The sequence below is a fragment of the Petromyzon marinus genome, chromosome 7 (assembly GCF_048934315.1).
Source record: "Petromyzon marinus isolate PM22_M1 ecotype Great Lakes invasive population chromosome 7, UKy_Petmar_22M1.pri1.0, whole genome shotgun sequence".
NCBI classification, from domain to species: domain Eukaryota; kingdom Metazoa; phylum Chordata; class Hyperoartia; order Petromyzontiformes; family Petromyzontidae; genus Petromyzon; species Petromyzon marinus.
Genome location: NC_133673.1, coordinates 13,806,695 through 13,827,955, shown reverse-complemented (window position 1 = coordinate 13,827,955; position 21,261 = coordinate 13,806,695). Strand labels below are relative to the sequence as shown.

The 21,261-nt window shown below is 50.3% G+C and overlaps 1 protein-coding gene across 3 annotated transcripts in view; it reads left to right on the top strand.

The window, feature by feature from the left end:
- Positions 1-21,261, top strand: part of LOC116940021 (rho GTPase-activating protein 8-like) — a 45,865-nt gene that overhangs the window by 15,672 nt on the left and 8,932 nt on the right. For 2 of the 3 annotated variants that reach the window (XM_032949238.2, XM_032949237.2), the window contains exons 2-11: positions 4,452-4,702; positions 8,204-8,311; positions 9,223-9,310; positions 10,837-10,968; positions 12,585-12,671; positions 12,987-13,085; positions 15,782-15,901; positions 18,849-18,922; positions 19,033-19,110; positions 19,822-19,956. In XM_032949238.2, the coding sequence (XP_032805129.2) occupies positions 4,591-4,702; positions 8,204-8,311; positions 9,223-9,310; positions 10,837-10,968; positions 12,585-12,671; positions 12,987-13,085; positions 15,782-15,901; positions 18,849-18,922; positions 19,033-19,110; positions 19,822-19,956 (1,033 nt within the window). In that variant the 5' untranslated portion in view covers positions 4,452-4,590. Of the gene's footprint in view, positions 1-1,894; positions 4,703-8,203; positions 8,312-9,222; positions 9,311-10,836; positions 10,969-12,584; positions 12,672-12,986; positions 13,086-15,781; positions 15,902-18,848; positions 18,923-19,032; positions 19,111-19,821; positions 19,957-21,261 lie in introns of those variants that run through there. The other variant, XM_076065186.1, reaches the window with a different exon arrangement.

Here is a 21,261-nt window from a genome sequence, read left to right as displayed (position 1 = left end):
GTGTACTGTGTGTATATACTGTGTGTACTGTGTGTATATACTGTGTGTACTGTGTATATACTGTGTGTACTGTGTGTATATACTGTGTGTACTGTGTGTATATACTGTGTGTACTGTGTGTATATACTGTGTGTACTGTGTATATATACTGTGTGTACTGTGTGTATATATACTGTGTGTACTGTGTATATACTGTGTGTACTGTATATACTGTGTGTACTGTGTGTATATATACTGTGTGTACTGTGTGTGTTTATACTGTGTGTACTCTGTGTACATATACTGTGTGTACTGTGTATATACTTTGTGTACTGTGCACGCTACTCGGCAGGCAGCTGTCTCCTCGTGCGGTTTCGCTTTGTGCGCTCTTTTTTTTTGGAACAAAGTGAGCAAAGAAACCTGTGGTCTGTTTACGTGTCTCAGGAACGAAGGCCTGTTCATCCTTACTAAAGCAATGGGTGGCTGACCGTGCCGAGTCACGAAAGATCGCACAAATGCGTGGTATAACTCATCCAGCAGTGGATAGCTCACGGCTGATGATGACACGTAGGATCCCATCGTGAACTTGAATCTCGGTTGTTTCCTCCCCCTCCCCCCCCCCAAATAAACCACTATAAGTATACACCCCTTCAACGGAGGAGGAATAGCCGAACTACATCAACTCTCTCAAGAAGCCCTCTTATTTTGGTATAGCCCTGTGAGCCATTCGGCTCTTGAATCGGGTGCAACCGCAACAAACAATAAAACACGAAAACATCTTAAAGTGACTATGCTACTGTGCAAACAGAAACTCCAGGGGGGGGAGGGAAACAGCAAAATATTCCTGAAAAAACACCGTACACCAACGCTGTGTGCCAATTTGCCTGTCGTTCGCGCAGGAATAGAAGAATACCGTGGTCGTGTAAGGGGTTAGCGCAAGCGTAACTGCATCTCTCTGGGTCTCATGCGGACAGATAGAAGCGATGTCGAGGGTGGTGGAGGGGGGGGGTTACTGGTCGCACCGTGACTTGACTTTAAGAACAGCCATGCAAATAGGAAGTGGGTCGTTAAATTCAGAGCCAATTATTCACGCCCAGCTTTACAGAAGAGGAGGGGGGGGGCGCGCACTGCCCGGGGTAATTGCCCGGGTTCACTCGTGGACCATGAAACCGGCTTGCCCGTGTTTTATTTAGCTCTCCACTCGCTCAGCCTCGTCAAGACTCGTCGTGTCACTGGGGTGGCGACTGCGCTTTCGAGTTCCTCTTGCGTGGTCGAATCATCTCTTGCCACGGTGATGGGGGATGCCCGCACTCTGGCTCCTCTGGACTGCCAGTGGAGATGGGAATTTGTCCCAGTGCTCTTTTGATACATGCAGGGACACTTTGGCTTGATGCATTTTTGGGAAGCATTGTGATTACGATGGTGGTGATGGTGGTGTTGATGGTATTGGTGGTGGTCGTGATGATGATGGTGATGGTGGTGATCGTGGTGGTGATGGGGAGCGGTAGTGTCGCGGGTTAGGGCGCTGCGCTACGAACCCGGTGACCCGAGTGCGATTCATGCTCGCGGCCACCACCATTGACGATTTAATTATTTGAACCGGTCCTGGGCCTCCCCTAGGTCAACTCGGTCTCAAATGAGTACCTTGTGCGGTATGTAAACATCGCCAATGGGGAGAAAAAGACAACCGGGCGTGGTGCTGGCCACCCACCCCCTCGTATGCCGTGCCGGCCTTCATAGGTGCTGCTCGATAACAGCACTTGCCCCAACAGTCTGTGAAGGCTATATAGGGGACCTTTGTCTTATGGTGACGGTGGTGATCATGATTGCAGAACTGGTCGAAGCAGAAGTGGTGGTGATGACGATTGTGAAGGTTATTGTGGTGGGGATTATGATGGTGGGGGTAGTGGTAGAAGGGGTTCTTGCCAAAGTAATGTGGAATGTGTTCTCTCGCTCTGTTCTGACAACCAAGATGATGGCATTTGTCGAATACTGATTGGCGATGTTTACATACCGCACACTTTTACCTGGCATAGATTGTGTGTATATGTGCAACTTATTTCGCACCGTACGTAGCAAACCAAGGTGCGGTGGAAGGACAACAGACTAAACACAATCAGTAATTCTAAAGAAATTAGTTTTCAACTTCGATTAAAAACATTTTGATTCAGTTTAGATGTTGTAGGAATAGTGATGATTAAGGTAGTGGAGACAGCCGTGGTGGTGTTTATAATGGTGGTGATGGTGATAATAATGGTGATGAGGTTGTGTTGGGAATGAGGTTGTTGTGATGGTGATGATAATGGTGGTGATGAGGTTGTGGTGGCGATGATGATAGTGGTGATGGTGGTAAGGTTGTGGTGGCGATTATGATAGTGGTGATGGTGGTAAGGTTGTGGTGGCGATGATAGTGGTGATGGTGGTGATGAGGTTGTGGTGGCGATGATGATAGTGGTGATGGTGGTAAGGTTGTGGTGGCGATGATTATAGTGGTGATGGTGGTAAGGTTGTGGTGGCGATGATGATAGTGGTGATGGTGATGAGGTTGTGGTGGCGATGATGATAGTGGTGATGGTGGTAAGGTTATGGTGGCGATGATGATAGTGGTGATGCTGGTAAGGTTGTGGTGGCGATGATGATAGTGGTGATGGTGGTAAGGTTGTGGTGGCGATGATGATAGTGGTGATGGTGATGAGGTTGTGGTGGCGAAGATGATAGTGGTGATGGTGGTAAGGTTGTGGTGGCGATGATGGTAGTGGTGATGCTGGTAAGGTTGTGGTGGCGATGATAGTGGTGATGGTGGTAAGGTTGTGGTGGCGATGATAGTGGTGATGGTGATGAGGTTGTGGTAGCGATGATGATAGTGGTGGTGATGAGGTTGTGGTGGCGATGATTATGGGAGTGACCACCACCATACATGGTGACGTTGCAACATGTCGGGTAGAAAACCTATTTTGAGACTCAGATAAACCTGTTTGCTATATTTCAGTGTCGTATTTTTATTTTCTGTCTCTGACCATATCACTTGGAATGCACCCTATCTCATTCATCTCAGAACTTCACCAAGGGTTGGGTCTGGATAGTGCCTGGATGTGCAACCACCAAACAAAAAACAGGTGTTATAGGCTGCTTAAGGGCTATGATGCCGTCTGTTGCCCACAACAAAGCAACAAATACTATTGTTGTACTGTACGTCTGTGCTCGCATGTCTCGGCTTCCTGCTTCCGTCAACCCGCACATGCCAGCGTAGTGAAGTATGGTGAAATGGTCCCCCACTCCCCGACGCCTTCATCCAAGCGGTGGATTGACAAAGGGCTGTACACGTTCCTCGTTATTTACCATCCATGCAACCAAACAAGTGACAGTGTCTTTAATTCGGGATGTGTACTGCACACACCGAACTCTGGCATAGCAGTGCATGGCGCAGCGATTCGCGCACCGTGCGAAAAAACCTGGCCGACCTAAGAGAGATTTCAGACACGGCTTGCATCGGTGGCGAGTGACATCTGAGCCGGTCCTGGACAACCTCCACTCCCACACCAGCCTGGTAGTTCCATTTATTTGGTATAGCCCTGTGAGCCATTCGGCTCTTGAATCGGGTGCAACCGCAACAAACAAAAAACAAAAACATGAACAAGAAAACATCTTAAAGTGACTATGTGACTGTGCAAACAGAAAATCCAGGAAAAACATCAAAATATTCCTGAAATAGCACCGTACACCAACGCTGTGTGCAAAAATCCCAGTGGGATGCAAGTCAAACAACAACAACAACCACAAGACAACTAAGATTAAGGCCATCAGTCTAACTCCGTCCTACAATAAACAAAAAACATGGCCAAACCAAAAAAACGTTTTCGAAATCACCAAAATAAAAGCCATAAATGCAATGTAACAGTGATCATAGGGACTGTGACCGAATTTTTTAACAATAAACTACATAAATAAATTATAACACCAAACCCTAGAACCATGGTGAAAGTATGGTCAAATAACCTTCCATCGTCAGAAAAAGTGGGTGGGGGGAGGGCTTCCATTCAGCAGTTGATTGAGGAAGGTCTGCAAATTATCAATCATTATTGCACCGAATATAAAAGAAAATATGTCAATATAACATATCCGTGAACCAGCATTAGCTTTCAATAGTAATTGGTTGGCCAAGTCTAACAATAAAAACTGGGACGTCCCCCCCACCCCCGTTCACTTCTCAGAGTACTCTGACCTGTGGCTTTGTTTTCTCCCATTTACAATGGAGCGGCAGCAGACGTACACACACACTGCAGTTTGGCTTCCTCGTTTTGAGTGTCCCGTATGCCGAACTTCTTTCACGCCGTACGTAGCCAACCGTGCTCATCGGAGACGCGCGCGGGGGGGGGGCAAATAAAACAAAGCATCCTCCCACCGGCCGCTTTCTGTTTCACATTCTTCTCGAGTTACGTGGCAAGGAACCTGACAACAGCGCGCGCTTTCAGCCGGCCAGGAAGTCGGGGAGCGCACAGGGCACGGGATAACAACAGCAGCCACCTCCGGGATTCGTCCTCCTCGCTGGCGGACGGACGCACGCACGCACGCACGGCTCCATAGCCACGGCGAACGAGGCGGCCACCCGGGATGGGAGACCCGGGAGCGGAGGCTACGGGTGCCCTGGAGTACCTTGGAGAGGAGGCGCCGCTGCCCAAGATGGGGCGCCTGCGTCTGGCAGAGGAGGGCCCCATTAAAGCCGGTAGGGCCCTCGGAGTGCCGTCTTGGCTTTTGGTGCCGTTTTGGCTTTTCGGCCAGATCTGTTCAGAGACGGAAGGGGAGGGAGGAGGGAGGGGACGCTTTATCCAGGGGCGCTCGCTCACAACAGACCCTGGGTTTTTGTTGTTGCTGTACTTAATTAATAGGGGGGGGGGGCGCCCCCCACATGCCACTCTGCCCCAGGCCTCCATCCAGCCCTGGGACTCCAGACACCTCCAGGTGGCTCTCTGGCTTTGGCACCAACTTTGTACAACAGCTGAGCCAGAAATGTTATTAAAATGCATCCACAATTAATTAATTTAAGACTGCGTTAGAGACGTGTTGGTTTTTCACCCGATGCTGTATGTAATCACCAGCGAAACGTCGCATTTGAATTGTAAATGTTGCGGATTTACTCTCCAACACACCGGTGGGCTGAAGTAGTCAACTATTTGGCGCGTTGTTTCCACGACAATTGACAAACCTTACTGGCTGTGTAAGTTGATGGAGAGTTTATATTTACGCGATCTAATCCAAAAACATCTATTATGAGCTATATGGATAGTTGCATCGCTGGACAGTGAGATACCATAATATTTGTTTATACTGGAGGACAGCTTGGGGAAGGCCTTCATCCATCCAATGGTGGTTAGACCATGGCTGATGACGATGATGATCAATTAATCCACGTGTTTACATCGACTAAGAGCGTCAATGTATTGATGTTTCTGCTCCGCACTACAATGCAGTCTGGAGGGAGTTTGCCCCACCCCAGTTGCTGATCATAATTCATCGGAGGGCGAGGGAAGAAGAAAAATCCATTCATGTCCATATTTCAGGCATACGTGTTTAATTAAGATCCGGGCACATTCGATAAATAACATTGCATCGTCGTAAACGCCGCGCGTGTAACGTAGGTAGTGTGTCGGCTCTAGCACAACAACAACAACGACAACAAAAACGAAACGCATTCGCCGATAACGCCGAGCCTTGAAAGGAACAATATACAATTGGTGACGTTATACATCCCTATAAATGTGTATAAAGCGTACATATATCACAATCTCGATTGTAAAAATGGAGTTTGCAGTGGGAAGGGGGAAAAAGGCTGGCTCGCTGGAAATCCCCACGGCAAACAGTTTTTACACGAGGAAATAAAAATAGCAATGAATAACTTTACGAGCACGCGAAGATTAACGGGGACTAGTACAACAATCTATGCTGCCTTGGTTTTAATGATTAGCTGTTCGATTTCCTGAAATGGGTAGGCCAGTTAGTTGATCCGTGGGTTGCGTGTGGCTACCTCGCGCACCTCCTCCGAGACTTCTGGCCAACATGGAAGAGTAGGCCAAATACTCTCTAGAGGGACCCTCTAGAGCAGGGGTGGGGAACGTCCGGCCCGCGGGCCGTATAAGGCACCGCGAAATCATTTGGTCTCTGGCCCTGCCAAGACAACCGCAGGCAGGACTCGAAATTCAATAAATCTAGGAGCAAACCTGGAAAAGCAGTTGCGAGTAGCAACATCGTCAATACCAGCTAACATCATCACACGCCTTACCACAGAGAAGCAGTTCCAGCCATCACATTAGGGGCGAGTTAATTCAATGTTTGACCAAATATAACGGGCTAATTAATTTTTAAATTGATAATTTTGTATGGGCCCGCGAATGATGTTATAAATATCCAAATGGCCCCTGGAAGAAAAAAGGTTCCCCACCCCTGCTCGAGAGCTCCCTCTCGTATGACGGAGATACCCCTATAGCCTTTACAGATTTACAGACTTTTTATACAAGTGCCTCCCTAGTGGCTAAGTTTACACACCGCACCAGGTACTCTTTTTGAGGAGAGACTCAGGACCAGTTCAGATGACGGCCACTGATGTTAGCCGTGAGCGGGAATCGTGTCACCGGGTTCATAGTGCAGTACGGCACTAATCGCTGCACTGCCGCTCCCCGCTAGTATATATATTATTTTACCAGGTAAGGTCCACTGAGCTAGATAGCTCTTTTCCAGAAGCGACCTGGCCACAAATGATAGCTCAACGAAGTCACGTGGAAATGTCTAGCAGTCAAATACTCCTCACGCATGTTTCTAAATGTGGAGGAAAAACCGGAGGACCCGGATAATAAAAAAACTCACGGCCATGGGGAGAGAGACATGCAAACTCCAAACAAACAGGCGTCAGGGTCGGAATCGAACTCACGACCTCCTGTATATCAGGCGAGGTAGTTAACATCTCGCCACCGTGCTGCCCCTAGTATAGAACTTGCGGCAGCAGTGGCATGAGTGAGCAATTTCTGAGCTGCATCTTTGCCCATAATAACAATCGGTAGACACACTCACACTCTCATTCCCCCTTGTTGTGTGGTGGTTTATGTTTAATCTCAGTGGTGAATATGTTGGCAAATGATTGGGAGGTGGCGTTTGACAACCTCCATAACTGCTCGCTCATGCGTGACAAGTTGACAAATTTGTTTTTTTTTTTGTCCCCGATTGCTTGGCAAAGGCAGCCTGAGTGTCTGGTGATGAAATCATAGTGAAAGAAAAACAATGTTGGAACTTCCAGAGTTAGACATAAACTGTTTGGCCAGCAAGCGGACAAGAATGTGGGGTCCGATTGAGAATGCTTGCCTTGTTTATCTGAGTGTGCCATCTTACACAGCCAACCTTATCTGTTCATGTCGTCTCAATCTACAGCCTCTCTTGTTTAGCTTTAAAAGCAGTTCTAATGCCATGGCCCCCCTTAAAGCCGATTTGTTATGGCAATAAATTGAAACCGTTAACATTGTTTTGAGCATCATCAACAGTCGTAATCTATCCATTGCCTGATGAAGGCTTCCTCGAGCCGTTACCAACTCTCATGCTCTCCGCTTGCAACAAATCCATCTCCATAATGGAAGTTTTTTGTTTGATCGCATAAATATAAATGTGTCGCTAAACACGCAACCACCCAGCACAGCCAATTCGTAAGGTTTGTCAAGAAAACAAAACGTGCCAATTGGTTACGAGTATAGCACACCGGTGTGTTGGAGAGTCAAAATTCTGGCTATCACCTGATGAAGCTAGTTGTATCACCAGTGAAACGTCGTACTCGAATTGTAAATCCATCTCGTTCGTACCACAACAGATGATTTCATTGCTCCATTTCCACGGTGGTCCTCTCCCAAGTGTCATCCCGTGTTTGGTTCCCAATCCGCCCTTAGTCTCGACTGCCAGGCATCCTGGCTTCCAGCTCCCCCTTACCTTTCCCTGGCATCCAAGATGACGTCTCTGACTGTACTCCGTGCATTCCTCATCATGTTTCTCAGCGTAACATTCCAAGCAAGCGTGTGGCTCGCTCTCTTTCTCCGTGCTTATTTGCACACATTTCAGCTGCTGTTTCATCATCTAGGTGAAAGTCTGTCTTTTTGGAGATAAAATATTTTTAGCTTTCACCGTGGAAATTTTGGGGGGGGCGGGGGCGGTACAAATCCACGACACTCAACCCGGGCGCCACCTTCCCTAGGCGAGCCCTCCTCCGGGGCGGTGGAGAACGGCAGCAGCAAAAAGTCGCACGTGGACATCAACGACTCCTACTACGACGTGGCTCGTCACGGCATCCTGGAAGTGGCGGGTACGCGCGCTCTACGGCGTCCATGCACATTCACAATCGCGCTCCGCACTCGCGACAGCGTCCCCCCGTGTGTAGGCCACACCGATTGACGTGTTTTTATGTTGCCCCGAAACTCAACTGGCATACTGTCGTTTGGGCTGAGCGACAAAAGCGACGAAAGTGACGCTTCTACGGAGCAAAACTACTGTACGTTAAAAAAAATTATTCTCTTTTCTCTCCCCAGGTAAGGCCCACTGAGCTATGTGGATCTTTTTTCGAAGCTACCTGGCCACAAATGGTAGCTCAACGAAGTGGCTTATCATCATGTGGACATTTAGAGCAGCCAAATGCTCTAAACAACACGAACCCACTCCCGAGGTCCGCTCGTCGTGGCTAACAGACCTCGACATTGCCATTTAAATCCTGAACATTGCAATTATTTGATCGCCCTTCCTATTATCCGTACCCCCAGTTGATACACAGAAACTCCTGTTATATACTAACCGAGTGTTTTTTCCTGCTATCCAGGCACTGTGCCTCCTCCCCTTTGCTAACCTACGCTAACCAGTGAGATGAAGTATGGTCCAACAATCTCCCACAAGTGGCACAACATGGAGGGAGGAGGCCTTTCATGAATGTATTGGCAAAAGGCTGTAAATCATCAAAATAATATCTCCACACTGGTATCAGGAGCTACTATCTGTGGATGATCGGATCCATCAGTTGCACCCACCCCTCCACAAATCACCATAGTTAAGAGGAGCATGGCTCTACATTCAGCTGCGGCCCTCCGTGATGGACAGGCAAGCTGTGAGCACGGGCCGTGAGAGCTGTGAGTGCGAGCTGTACGGGCTGTGGAGGAGCAGGGTGTGGCGTTGTTAATCGGTGCTGACTGGGGGGGGCCCTTTTCCATCTCGTGTCGCCGTGATCAGGTGACGACAGCTACGGCCGGCGCGTTGTCGTGTTCAGCTGCTGTCGCATGCCGCCCTGCCACCAGCTCAACCACCACAAGCTGCTGCAGTGAGTTCCAGCGCGGGGCGCAACGTGGGACCCTTTCTCCCGCACGTCGGACTACGATCCGGCATCGCCCCGGCTCCGTAGCGGAGGTCACACGGCAAGCTGCCGGGCAGTCGTGCATTCACGACGACGCTATGTAAAACTAAACGTGATTATTATTATTATTATTCTTCTTCAACAAATCACGCAGTCCCCGTCGCCCCATGCTCGCGCGCCCTCCACAGAACGGAGGGCGCTGCGTCAAAGCTTCGGCAGAATGTGGAGCGCGCGTGACAAATTCAATCGCCGCGCGTCCTAAAGTGCCGTTCGACCCAAGAGGCACTCGCATCTGCGCACGACCTCGGCACAGAATGGAGAGACACAGAATAAATTTATCCCTCGACCGCGGCTGCCGGACAGAAATGCAAAGCAGCCTGCGGGAGGGCTGCAGCTCTGTTAGCAGCAGAGCCCAGTGGCTTCGTGTTGACTGCGCGTCCCGCATTATTATACCCTGTTATATATACTATTCTTGCATTTAATGGCAACTCTCACCTCCGATTGGCACAGTTGGCTACGTATGGTGCGGAAAAAGTTATAAATACATACAAATGCCAATGTCGAGATGGCTTTGGGAGAGAGTTCATGTAGTTTTGCTATTCCTCCTCCATTGAAAGAGTGCAGACTGCAGTGGTTTGCTATATAGTCCATAAACAACTTTAAACAGGCTCTAGGATAGCTGCACATGTATACAGAGCATAACAATCAGGCGTTTGCATATTCACTGTGGATGCCTGCAAAACAGCCACCCGAGTGAAAAGTTCAGATTTAATGTGTTCACTTTGTGTGTACGCCTATGTCAAAATCACCCACAATGCACCCGATCTCATCAGATCTCAGAAGTTAAGCTGGGTTGAGCCTGGATAATGCTTGGAAGGGCAACCACCACGCACAGTACACCACTCCAGGCTGTTGCGGGGCTACGTTGTGGGGCGCAGTTGGCATTGCAAAAAAAAGATAACTTCATCAAAACCACACTGACCAGTGTGGTGAAGTATAGTCATCCAGCTGTGGATTTACAAAAGGGGCCGCGCATGCACGAAAAAATGAATGCATTTGAATATTCACTGCAGACGCGTCGGAACAAAGCTGTCTAAAGTTAAGAGGTTCAGATCTCGTGCGTTCCCGCTGTGTGTGTGTGTTTATCTTTGAGGGGAGCGGTGGTGCGGCGGTTAGCGCACTGCGCTACAAACCCGATGATGCGAGTTTGATTCCCGCCCATGGCCGATAGCAGAGACGAATAATTTAACCGGTCCTTGGCCTCCCCCTAGGTCGACTCGGCCTGAAATGGGTACAGTACCTTGTGTGGCGTCTAAACATCAGCACTGGGGAGACAAAGTTGGCCAGAGGCGGCGTTGGCCACGCCTGCCCTCGTGTGTCGCTCCGGGCCTTCATCGATGCAGCACTTGCCCCAATATTCTCGCCGAAGGATATAGGAGGGGATCTTTGATCGTGGTCTCTTGTTGTGTGCGGCTGATTTATTCCATGTCCAGGTACCTGAAGCACACTCTCGAACACTACGTGGAGAGCGACTACACACTCGTGTACTTCCACTACGGCCTCACGAGCCAGAACAAGCCCTCGCTCTCGTGGCTGCGCGACGCCTACAAGCAGTTTGACCGCAAGTAGGTGCTGCTCTCCTCGTGTGTGACGCCGTGTGTGACGCCGTGTGTGACGCCGTGTGTGACGCCGTGTGTGTGTGACGCTGTGTGTGTGCGTGTGTGTGTGACGCCGTGTGTGTGTGTGTGTGACGCCGTGTGTGTGCGTGTGTGTGTGTGACGCCGTGTGTGTGTGTGTGACGCCGTGTGTGTGTGTGACGCCGTGTGTGTGTGCGTGTGTGTGTGTGACGCCGTGTGTGTGCGTGTGTGTGTGTGTGTGACGCCATGTGTGTGTGTGTGTGCGCGTGTGTGTGTGGGGAGCGATAGTGTAGCGGTTAGCGCGCTGCGCTATGAACCTGGCGACCCGGGTTCGATTCCCGCTCACGGCCAACACCAGTGATGATTATCTGAACCGGTCCCGGGCCTCCCCTAGGTCGACTCAGCCTCAAATGAGTACCTGGTGCGGTGTGTAAACATTGCCACTAGGGAGACAAAGGCGGTCGGGCGTGGTGCTGGCCACCCACCCCCTCGTGTACCATTCCGGCCTTCATAGGTGCTCGCTAACAGCACTTGCCCCTACAGTCTGTTAAGGCTACATGGGGGATCTTTGTCTTTGTGTGTGTGTGACGCCGTGTGTGTTCTTGAATATGGGGAGTGGTGGTGCAGTGGTTGTCACGCTGCGTGACGAACCCGGCGACCCGAGTTCGATTACCGCTCACGGCCAACATCGATTGGCGAATATCTCAACCAGTCCTAGACTTCTTCTACATCGACTCAGCCTGTTAATTAGTACGCCTGGTGCGATGTGTTAAACATCAGCACCTGGGAGACAGATGCGGCCAGGTCTTCATAGGTGCCCGCTAACAGCACTTGCCACTCCAGTAATTTAAGACTACATGGGGGGGGGGAGGGGTCTTTGTCTACACCACTGCTCCTCGTCCACAACAACCGCCCACAAATAACGGCCCACAATGGCAGCTGTTGTGGCTGTTACTTGTAAGTGTGTGTGCATCTTCGAGCGGTGTGCTACGACGACTAGCGCCACTTTTCCAGTGGTATGTGAACGTGTCCTGTGATGCCTGGGATTCCCCCTAGTTCCACCTACCTGGTATGGAATGCAAACCTCAGCCAGGCAGTGGAGCCAGCCACAATATCCCCTCTTGCGCACTGCGCCGGCCTGAAGTAGCTCCTCTGTTCGCTCGTAGCAATTGGTCCACATTGCATGTGCGTTCGTGTGGTGCTGCACTGGTGGAGGGCTAGGGGGGGGGGGTGTGAGAGGGGCTGTAGGGGGTGGGGGGCTTTGCCCAGGCTCCTAAAGCAGCAAGCAGTCTAAACAAGTCCCCTGTGGGATGGTAAATGTTTAATGAAGCATTACAGCTGTGCCTGTAATTGTTATCTATTGAGACTTTTTTTTTATTTAGACCTGTCCCATTCTGTTAAAAAAACAATCATCGATTAACCAGCAAGCTTTTCCAGACGTTCCTTTCGTTATTGCCAGTGTTGTTTAGGGAGGGTTTCCCCCCCCCCCCCCACCAATCAATAGGGTTATTAGAATTGTGGCTTGGCCTTTCCTTGACGGCTTCATTCTGCAAGGCATCGTTGTTTCAGTTCCTCTCGTTGTGTCCGTTCTGTTCTCTCGCCAGGTACAAGAAGAATCTCAAGGTCTTGTACATCGTTCACCCGTCAAGCTTCATTAAGACCGTGTGGAATTTTTTCGGGCCCTTGATAAGGTTCGTGGCTCTCTCGCGTTGCCCTGGGTAACGACGTCGCGTCGTCGCCCGCTTGTTTCCGGCAGAGTCGGCGTTTCTGGGAAGGGGCCCCTCTGCAAGTAGCGTTGGTGCTACTTGCACCTCAGATTAGCGCGGTTGGCTACGTACGGTACGAAAGAAGTTGAACGTACGTTACTTGGCCGTGCGTCGGTGATACTCGGCCGTGCGTCTGTGTTACATGACCGTGTGTCGGTGTTACCTGGCCGTGAGTCGGTGTTACGTGACCGTGCGCGCGAGCTTGCTCCGTCTCCCCTGCTCAACTCTCTGTGCCCACAGCCGCAAGTTCGCGCGGAAGGTCGTGTACATCAGCTGCCTCGCCGAGCTGCAGCAGCACATCAGAGGCAGCCGAGTTGCCATCCCGGACGAGGTGATTAGGTGAGAAAGAGGTGTTGAGGAGGAGGAGATGGCGGTGGTGGTGGTGGTGGTGTAGAGGTTTGCGCGCTCCGGCAACCCGAGTTGGGGGTGACGATCGCTCCTGATGACTGACACGACCACAAATCTGGCCCCGAGGGCACGGATAGTAAAATTGGGGCACATTACCCAGGACGGCGTGGACTGACAGCTGTGATGGCGTCATACCGACCCCTAGACGGCAAGCCACACCGCGGGGAATCACAAAAATCCCTCAGTCACCTCACGAGCAAAAACACAGTTCTGAGATTTGATTCTCCGGAGAAATCTGCACGATCAGCATCCTGATACAGGACCGGTCGGGGTGGTTGGAGGGGGTGGAGGTTTGGGGTGGGGGGAGGGGTGGGGGGAGGGGGTGGGGGTTGGGGTTGGGGGTGGGGGGGTGGGACAGTTCCGTTTGTTCTTTGGTCGAAGCAACCAACGCAGGCCAATAGGATTTTGAGGGTCCCCCGCAGCAAGAGGACACGTTCTAGTTCGTGTTCTGTTGTTGCAGGGGTCTAAATCACAGCGGAGCACGGGGTCCAATGGTCTTAGCCAGGCTGCGGGCAGCGGCGAACGGCACCTTTGAGGGTGTAATCGAAGAGGGTTGAGACGTTTCTTGGATCGAGTGAGGTTACTAGAACCAGGGGAGGGGGGGGGCAGTGGAGAAACACGTCGGGAGGGAAGTCGAACGGTGGGAAGAGAGAAGCACAAAGGGGTGGTCGGACACACTGCGATTTTTTTATGGTGATCCAAAGGCTCCCCTACTAATTAACTATTTTTGTTTTACAAGATAAGACCCACTGAGCTTTTCAGAAGTGACTTGGCAACAAATGATAGCTCGACAAAGTGATATAATGTCTGAAAATATAAGTATTGCGAATATACATTCCAGTTATTCTCAAGCCACCAACGGATAAAGTTTTCCTTATGCCTTGTCAGTCACGGGTTGTTGTTGTTTTTTTCTTCACCATACTTCACCACGCTAGCCAAGTGTGGCTTGGGGAAGTCGGTAGGTGAGTGGCAGGACTAGTTTTGATATCACTCGCCACTGACGTTAGCCGCTGCTGGAAATCGACCTCTCGGGTTGTTGGGTTCAGACCACTGGCAGAGCCAGTGGGGGGGGGGGGGGGGTGGCACGTGCCCCCCCCCCCCAATGATCTGATCTAAATACCTAATTTCGATTAGATCATTGGGGTTTATTAGTAATAAATCGGCATTTTGCGACCCCCACTGCCACTGTGTAGCATATTACTACGTGCCAGGGACTCTATAAGATGAAAGGGCAATAGTCTGAGTCCATAATTGGCAATAAGTAACGGCAAAGCAGTTATAAGTGACTCAGAATTGTACGCAGTTGCGTCTACAGTACACGACTTCCCTGAAGACATTTATTCACCTTCAGCGAGCGCGATGCCGATCACACAACGCGGTTCGAATTCGACCCTCGATCGATGGCTGCGTCATCGCCACACACACGTCGAATAAAAAGCAAGGGACAAGTCCTTACTTACTAACAACTCCTTACTTACTAACAACTCCCTACTTACTAACAACTCCTTACTTACTAACAACTCCTTACTTACCAACAACTCCTTACTACTAACAACTCCTTACTTACTAACAACTCCTTACTTACTAACAAGTCCTCACTCACTAACAACTCCTTACTAACAACTCCTTACTTACTAACAACTCCTTACTTACTAACAACTCCTTACTTACTAACAACTCCTTACTTACTAACAACTCCTTACTTACTAACAACTCCTTACTTACTAACAACTCCTTAACTTACTAACAACTCCTTACTTACTAACAACTCCTTACTTACTAACAACTCCTTACTTACTTACAACTCCTTTCATTTTTCATTGCTGGAGGGGTTGCCCCCCCCCCCACCTGAAAATCTTGGCTCCGCCATTGGTTCAGACCATCCTGCGCCAACCACTGTGTACCACAGCTCCATCCAATGTGATAACAACAAGCTTGGTCTGCCTGGGTTAGTGACCCAGTAAAAATGTTTTCACATGCTGCACACCACATCAGTATACTTCTCGCTTTCGTTGCGGCTACTCGTCACGTGACAGCCTCCGCCAGTCTGCCATCGACCTCTGAAATATTCGGTGAGATATAAATCCCTGACCACAATCTGCGGTGATTGTTGTGTTTTCCGCCATTTTAAACGATAAACAACTTTTTTTTGTTTACGTAAGAGGCCCACTGAGCTATATAGCTGTTTTTCAGAAGCGACCTGGCCATAAATGATTACCCAACGAGGTGGCTTATCGTCACGTGGAAATGTTATAGCAGCCAAGTAAGCTAAACGCATGTTCATTCTAAATGTGGAGGGAAAAACTGCAGGACCCGGAGAAATACGCACGTGACCACCGGGAAAGAAAACATGCAAACTTTAAATATACGGGCGTCAGGATCGGGATCGAACTCGCGACCTCCTGCATACCAGGCATATTCATGGAGTTCTGTAATCGGAGATTAATCTGTCACTGAAAGTGTTTTCCCTGTTTCCGCTCGACCGAAGCAGGTGACACGTGACTTGTACCTCAGAGCCTACCCAGAGAAGGCGCGGCTGAAATGAACCCCTAGCTGTGATTATTATAAACGCTGCTCTCGCGAAAGAAATCTTGGCGCGGTGAAGTATGGAAAAGTGATACCGCCAGGCACGACGCGGAGCTGAGAGCGGCGCAGGCGGGAGGCACCGCGGCGGCGGCGCCGGTGAAGCGGAAACCACCACCTCGGCCTCCCCTGCCCACCCAGCAGTTTGGGATCTCGCTGGCCGTGTGAGCTCGCATGCGCACACGCGCACACACACACACACGCGCTGCGATTTGTGAGTTAACAGCGAGTCTTACGATTGCAAGACACCGGTAAAAATCGCACGAGCTAGACCAGGGGTCGGCAACCGGCGGCTCTTTACGGACCGCTTCGTGACGTTATTTATTTATGTTTTCACATGCATTGCAGCTCTTGAAATATTGAGTTACGTACCGAATTCGAAAAAAAATGCCTCTTGTTGTTCTGGTTGCCGACCCCTGCGCTAGATGGAATCCATGTTTATGTGCGTGTTGTCTTTTTTAAAATATGGTGACGGCATTTGCGGGGGAGAGGCCCTTCATCCAGAAGTGGAGAGGCCGCGGCTGACGCTGACGCGTTGCGTTTCATGGATTTACGTGATGCCTACAGACACGAGTGGCTGATGTGTTCACGACAGTGTTACTAAAAAACGTTCTTGAAATGAATCGCGGTCTCGAATTGAGGCAATTCTTCGAATCGCCGTGGGGGTAAATCGTTGTATCTCTGCACACCTCATATTTGTTTCCTGATAACTTCGGGCTCTTTGTCAAGCCACTGCTGGATGAAGACCGCCCAACACCATGTCGGTGATGGGGGCGTTGTTTGACCATGCGCTATGAGAATATCACAGCACTTCCCACTAAAATGATCTTCAGTCGACCTTTGTTTCACACAGTAGAGGGCAAGCACGATCAAAGCCGATACGTTTTTTTTATTCTCACCGCTGAAATTTATGGAAAACGGGCCAAAACAAATTTCACGCGGTGGAATGTTTGAATGTTTAAACCACAGTCGTCGGTGACTGAGGCTGAGACCATCAACTCTCACTCCACTTGAGAATCCAGGTTAATCACAGGCAGCTGAACACCTAGATTGGAAGCCAGGATCTCCAGTCGTGCCTGCTTTGACCTGATTAGCGCCCCCCTAAGTCATGGGAATGTTCTGTTTACTCTTTGAGTCATTGTGTGTGCTCGTCTTCAACGTTATTGTGTACCAACTTAATGCCCTGAATGTCAATATGTGCCTGCTAAGAGGATCTGATGCACGTGCTTAACGTAAAGACTCAGCCCTCAAATTGTTCGCTCGCGCCACTGCTGCAAGTTGGAGCCTCCACTGAAGGGAGCTCTTGAGACCCCCCTCCGGAGGGCGAATTTGGCCTACTCTTCCCAAAGTTGGGCAGATTTCTTGGAAGAGGTGGGAGTACGCACGCTTTACCTGACCGCCACGTGACCTGCAGATCAATTTCTCACTATGGTCTACCCATTTATCTACTGCTGGGTGGATGGGGATTTAAGAAACTTGCTCCGTTGTTTAAGCCGCCGCACCGGGAGACCGATCTGGCGGCACTGTTGATGGTGTCTGTGTGTTTACTGGATCACTGGGGGGGGGTGGGGGTGACCTGGACACCCACACACTGCAGCCCGAGCAGCACGTGACTACATTCCTTAGGCAAGAGCTCACGGGTGAGGGAGGGGGCACGTGGATCAAAACAGATAGCCCACACACACCCCGTGGGCTGCGTTGTTCCAGTCGTAAAACGTGACAGGACGGTTACAGGTACAGCCCCACTTTGGGTCCTCCGCTGGCAGTGCAGATGGAATGGAGGAGATTGTCAGCTCGCCACCCGGCGTGTCCCAGTTGAGCCTCTCAGAAATTTTGGTCGCTTCAGCAAGGAGAGAACTGAGAGAAAACACCACCACTGTTAACTAAACAAATTTTTTTTTTATTTTAGCAGGTAAGGCCTACTGAGCTATATGGCTCTTTTTCAGAAGCGACCTGGCCACAAATGATAGCTCAACGAAGTGGCGGGATGGAATCCACGACCTCCTGCATAGCAGGCGAGGGAGTAAAATAATAGTTTCATGACGGCAGTGGCGTCCGTTAAGTGGTGCGGTGTGCAGTGCCCCAACAAACCGGTCGGGGTAGAGCCCAGTGGACCGTGGGGAGTGTGTCCCAGCAGAGATTACCCCTGGCCGTGGGGGGGGGGTGAGCTGTGCTCCATTTGACAAGTCGCCGTCTCAAAAGGGGGCCACATCGCAGCGTGGAGCCAACATCATCCACCCCCCCGCCCCGCTATGTCCGTGCGGAGCGCATCAGTGGCATCCTTCCAACGATTCCCGCTTGGGGCGGCAAAACTCGTTGGCGTTAGTCGCGTCCCGCACGCTGGCGGCTGATTTACTTTGTTACAAACTGTACGAACGAATGCTCCACTCGTGGCTTGTACGCTGTATTCCGTATTTTTTTACTTCGAGTAGGGCCCCGTAGTTTATTTATTTGGAGTGCTCCTGCCAATAACATCCGGTAACCCATCAGCATTTGTCTCATAAGCCTGGCTCTGCTGATGAGACCCAGACGGTCACAAACCAGTCCTGAGTTTGCTCGCTTAAACGAATGCTGCCAGATAATGTTGGTCCAGAAAGCCGGGAGGCCGACGGACAATCCGTGGAGACACAGCGTGGAGTTCTGTTTATATTTGCTGTTAAACTAAATAGGAATTTCCCTACGAATAGGTGGTCAAGTGATTCGGGGCTCAGAGCAGAGAGTCGGCACCGCTGAGACTTGGGTTCTAATGTTGGGATTTCAGCCACCCATGAAAAAACTTGGTTCTCAGGTGCAGTGAGTTGACGGTGTTCGCCCGTTCACCAATTTATTCACAAAAAACACCCATAACACTAAATTCGATGTTTTTTCCACGTAATTTTTTGTGAAGATTTCTATGACCGTCAACATTACTCCCAGTGGTTTATTTGCAATGCACGGAACTTCTTGAATGTTGAACAGGGCGTGTGGGGAAGTGGGGTGCGCGGATGAAGGGACCTCGGAACGAGTTCCGTGTCGTCCTCCTGCCACAGGGCAATCGACGAGTGTTCCAAATGGATCGTCTGCGTGATGAGGTGACGCCGATGATGTTAAATGTCACCGTCTCGCTTGCAGGCTCAAAGAGAAGAGCAACGGTGAGGACCTTCCCCTTGTCATGAGAGAGACGGTGGCCTACTTGAAAGAAAATGGTGACGACGCTTTGTATTATTTTTTCTCTTTCCAATCATCCGAATAAATTAAACAGTTTTAAAGGCAAAGCATTTAATCCACACCCTAATCCTCTCCTTTGTCCCTCCAGGGTTGAAGACGGAGGGTTTGTTTCAACGCTCCGTGAACGTTCAGCTCATTAAAGAAGTTCAGCAGAAGTACAACCTCGGTACGACGCTCAACACTTGACTCCCCGATAAACTCTTCTGTCTTCGTTCAATTTCGATCATTTGTACGAAGGACGATGTAACCCAAAATCAGCCCTTTACGATGTAGATAAATCACCCAAAAGTGTGGGAGAGTAGGCCAAAACACCCTTTTGAGGGGCTGCCCAGAGCTCGCTCGAGTGGGGGGAGACCCTTCCGCCAGCAGTGGTGTGAGCGAGCAGCCGCAGGGCTGCGCCTTTACCCTTAAATACCAAATATTTTGTTGTTGAAAACTGTGATACCATGTTCACACGCAACTACCTACATTTGTCCTTCTTAATTGTGTCGGCGCCACGGGACTTGGTTTGTACTTGCGCAGGGTTGCTACGTATCGGGCAAGAATGATTAAATATATAAGTAAAACACGTTAAGCTCGGTCAGAAGCGTGGTAGTTTTCAAAATGCACCGGTGAAACCACGATGGCCTCTCACTGCGGCGTTTCGGCCTGCGATTTAAAATCCTTTTTTTTATCGTACGTATGTTGAAACTTCTTCCGCACCGCACGTAGCCAACCGTGCTAATCGGAAGTGCGCTTTAAACTCGCGTCGGACAGCTGGCCACGTCCGAGGCCGGTCTACGCGCGCACGCGATATAAGGAGCCGTCCGTTGTTAATCGTCTCAGGTGTCCCGTCGATGCTCCACTCGCACGCCTCCCCACCCCCCCCCCCTCGCAGGCAAGCCCGTGCGCTTCGATGAGTACAACAAGGAGGACGTTCGCGTGGCCGCTGTCACCCTCAAGACGTTCCTGCGCGAGCTGCCCGAGCCGCTGCTCACCCTACAGCTCTACCACAAGATCCTCGCGCTGCACCGTGAGGAGTCCCCCGTTCACTTTGTCTACCCCCCCCCCCTTCTCTTTCTGTCCCTTCCAACGCACGCTCGGGGGGAGGGAGCGGGAGGTTGCAGCGGGGGGAGCGGGGAGGGGCAGCGTTGATGCCGGCACTTTGGGAGGAGGCCCCAGGCAGCGATTTGCTCTTGGGCTGCGACACATGACGACAAACGTTACGTGCCGGAGACAAGCGACGCTAATTAAGTGTACCACAGTTTTGTGTGAAGTCATTGAGTTAATGGACTAACCATAATTATTTGTCATAGTCGTTTTGGAATGATGAGCTTCATTTTTTTAAATAAGGATCTCAATTCGAGACAACGTTCATTAATTTAGTACCTCTTGAGCTACTTGGGCCCCTAAGTGTTTGTTTGTTCATGCCTTGCCCTGCCACAACCATGGGGGGATGAGATTGATGTCGTAAACTCGGCAATCTGGCCGTGAGATTACAGCGACTTTTTTTGGGTTTCCCGTGCAACAAAATTTTGCTTGCAACAAATCCAGCGACTTTCACAGCCGAGGGTAACTTGCAGCTTTTGGAGAGATCCCAGGTGTGTGTGTGTGTGTTGAGGATCCCGTATCAAGTTTACTCTGCGTAACACCTAAGCACATTGTAACATCGATGATGACCTTTGCGGGTCTTGTCTAGCGACGTTTGCCGACTCAGCTTCGTCTGCCGACTTTTCCCGCTTTTAAGGCGTTGGCAACCCGAAGCTCGCGTGTGTCATCAAACAGCCGCTGCGTCGCTTCGCTTTGGCGTTAGAATGTGTAATCAATTCACGGGGACGCGAAAACTCGCAGTGCATGCACGGTGAACACGGGATCGAGTTGCGTCAGACCTCCCCTACAGGTGGGACGCCGCACTGGGTAAGCGATGGATGGCCGGCCAGCCGAGTGGCTCGGACGAACTCGGGACTCTTTGCGAGTGCAAAATCGGAGCGATTGGCCGTACGAAAAAAATAAAATCGAACGAGCAGATAATTGTAAATTCCCGGCACCTGGGGAACACTTGCAACTTAACATCGATGCTGACGCTCGCGATACTTGCGTCGAATCACATTTGAAGAGTCGATGAGTTTGGATTCATACGTTACAGCGATAATACATGTGGCATTGTACGTCTGAAATAAAGGAGCTGTCCATAAGCCGTTTTTATTTATAGAACTGGAAAGACAGCCAGAGGATCTAAATTCATGACAAAAATTGAAGTGTGGTCAAACATCCCCTGTGACCAACATTGAATGGGGCAGGCCTTCGTCTAGCAGTGGATTGACATCATCGTCATCGT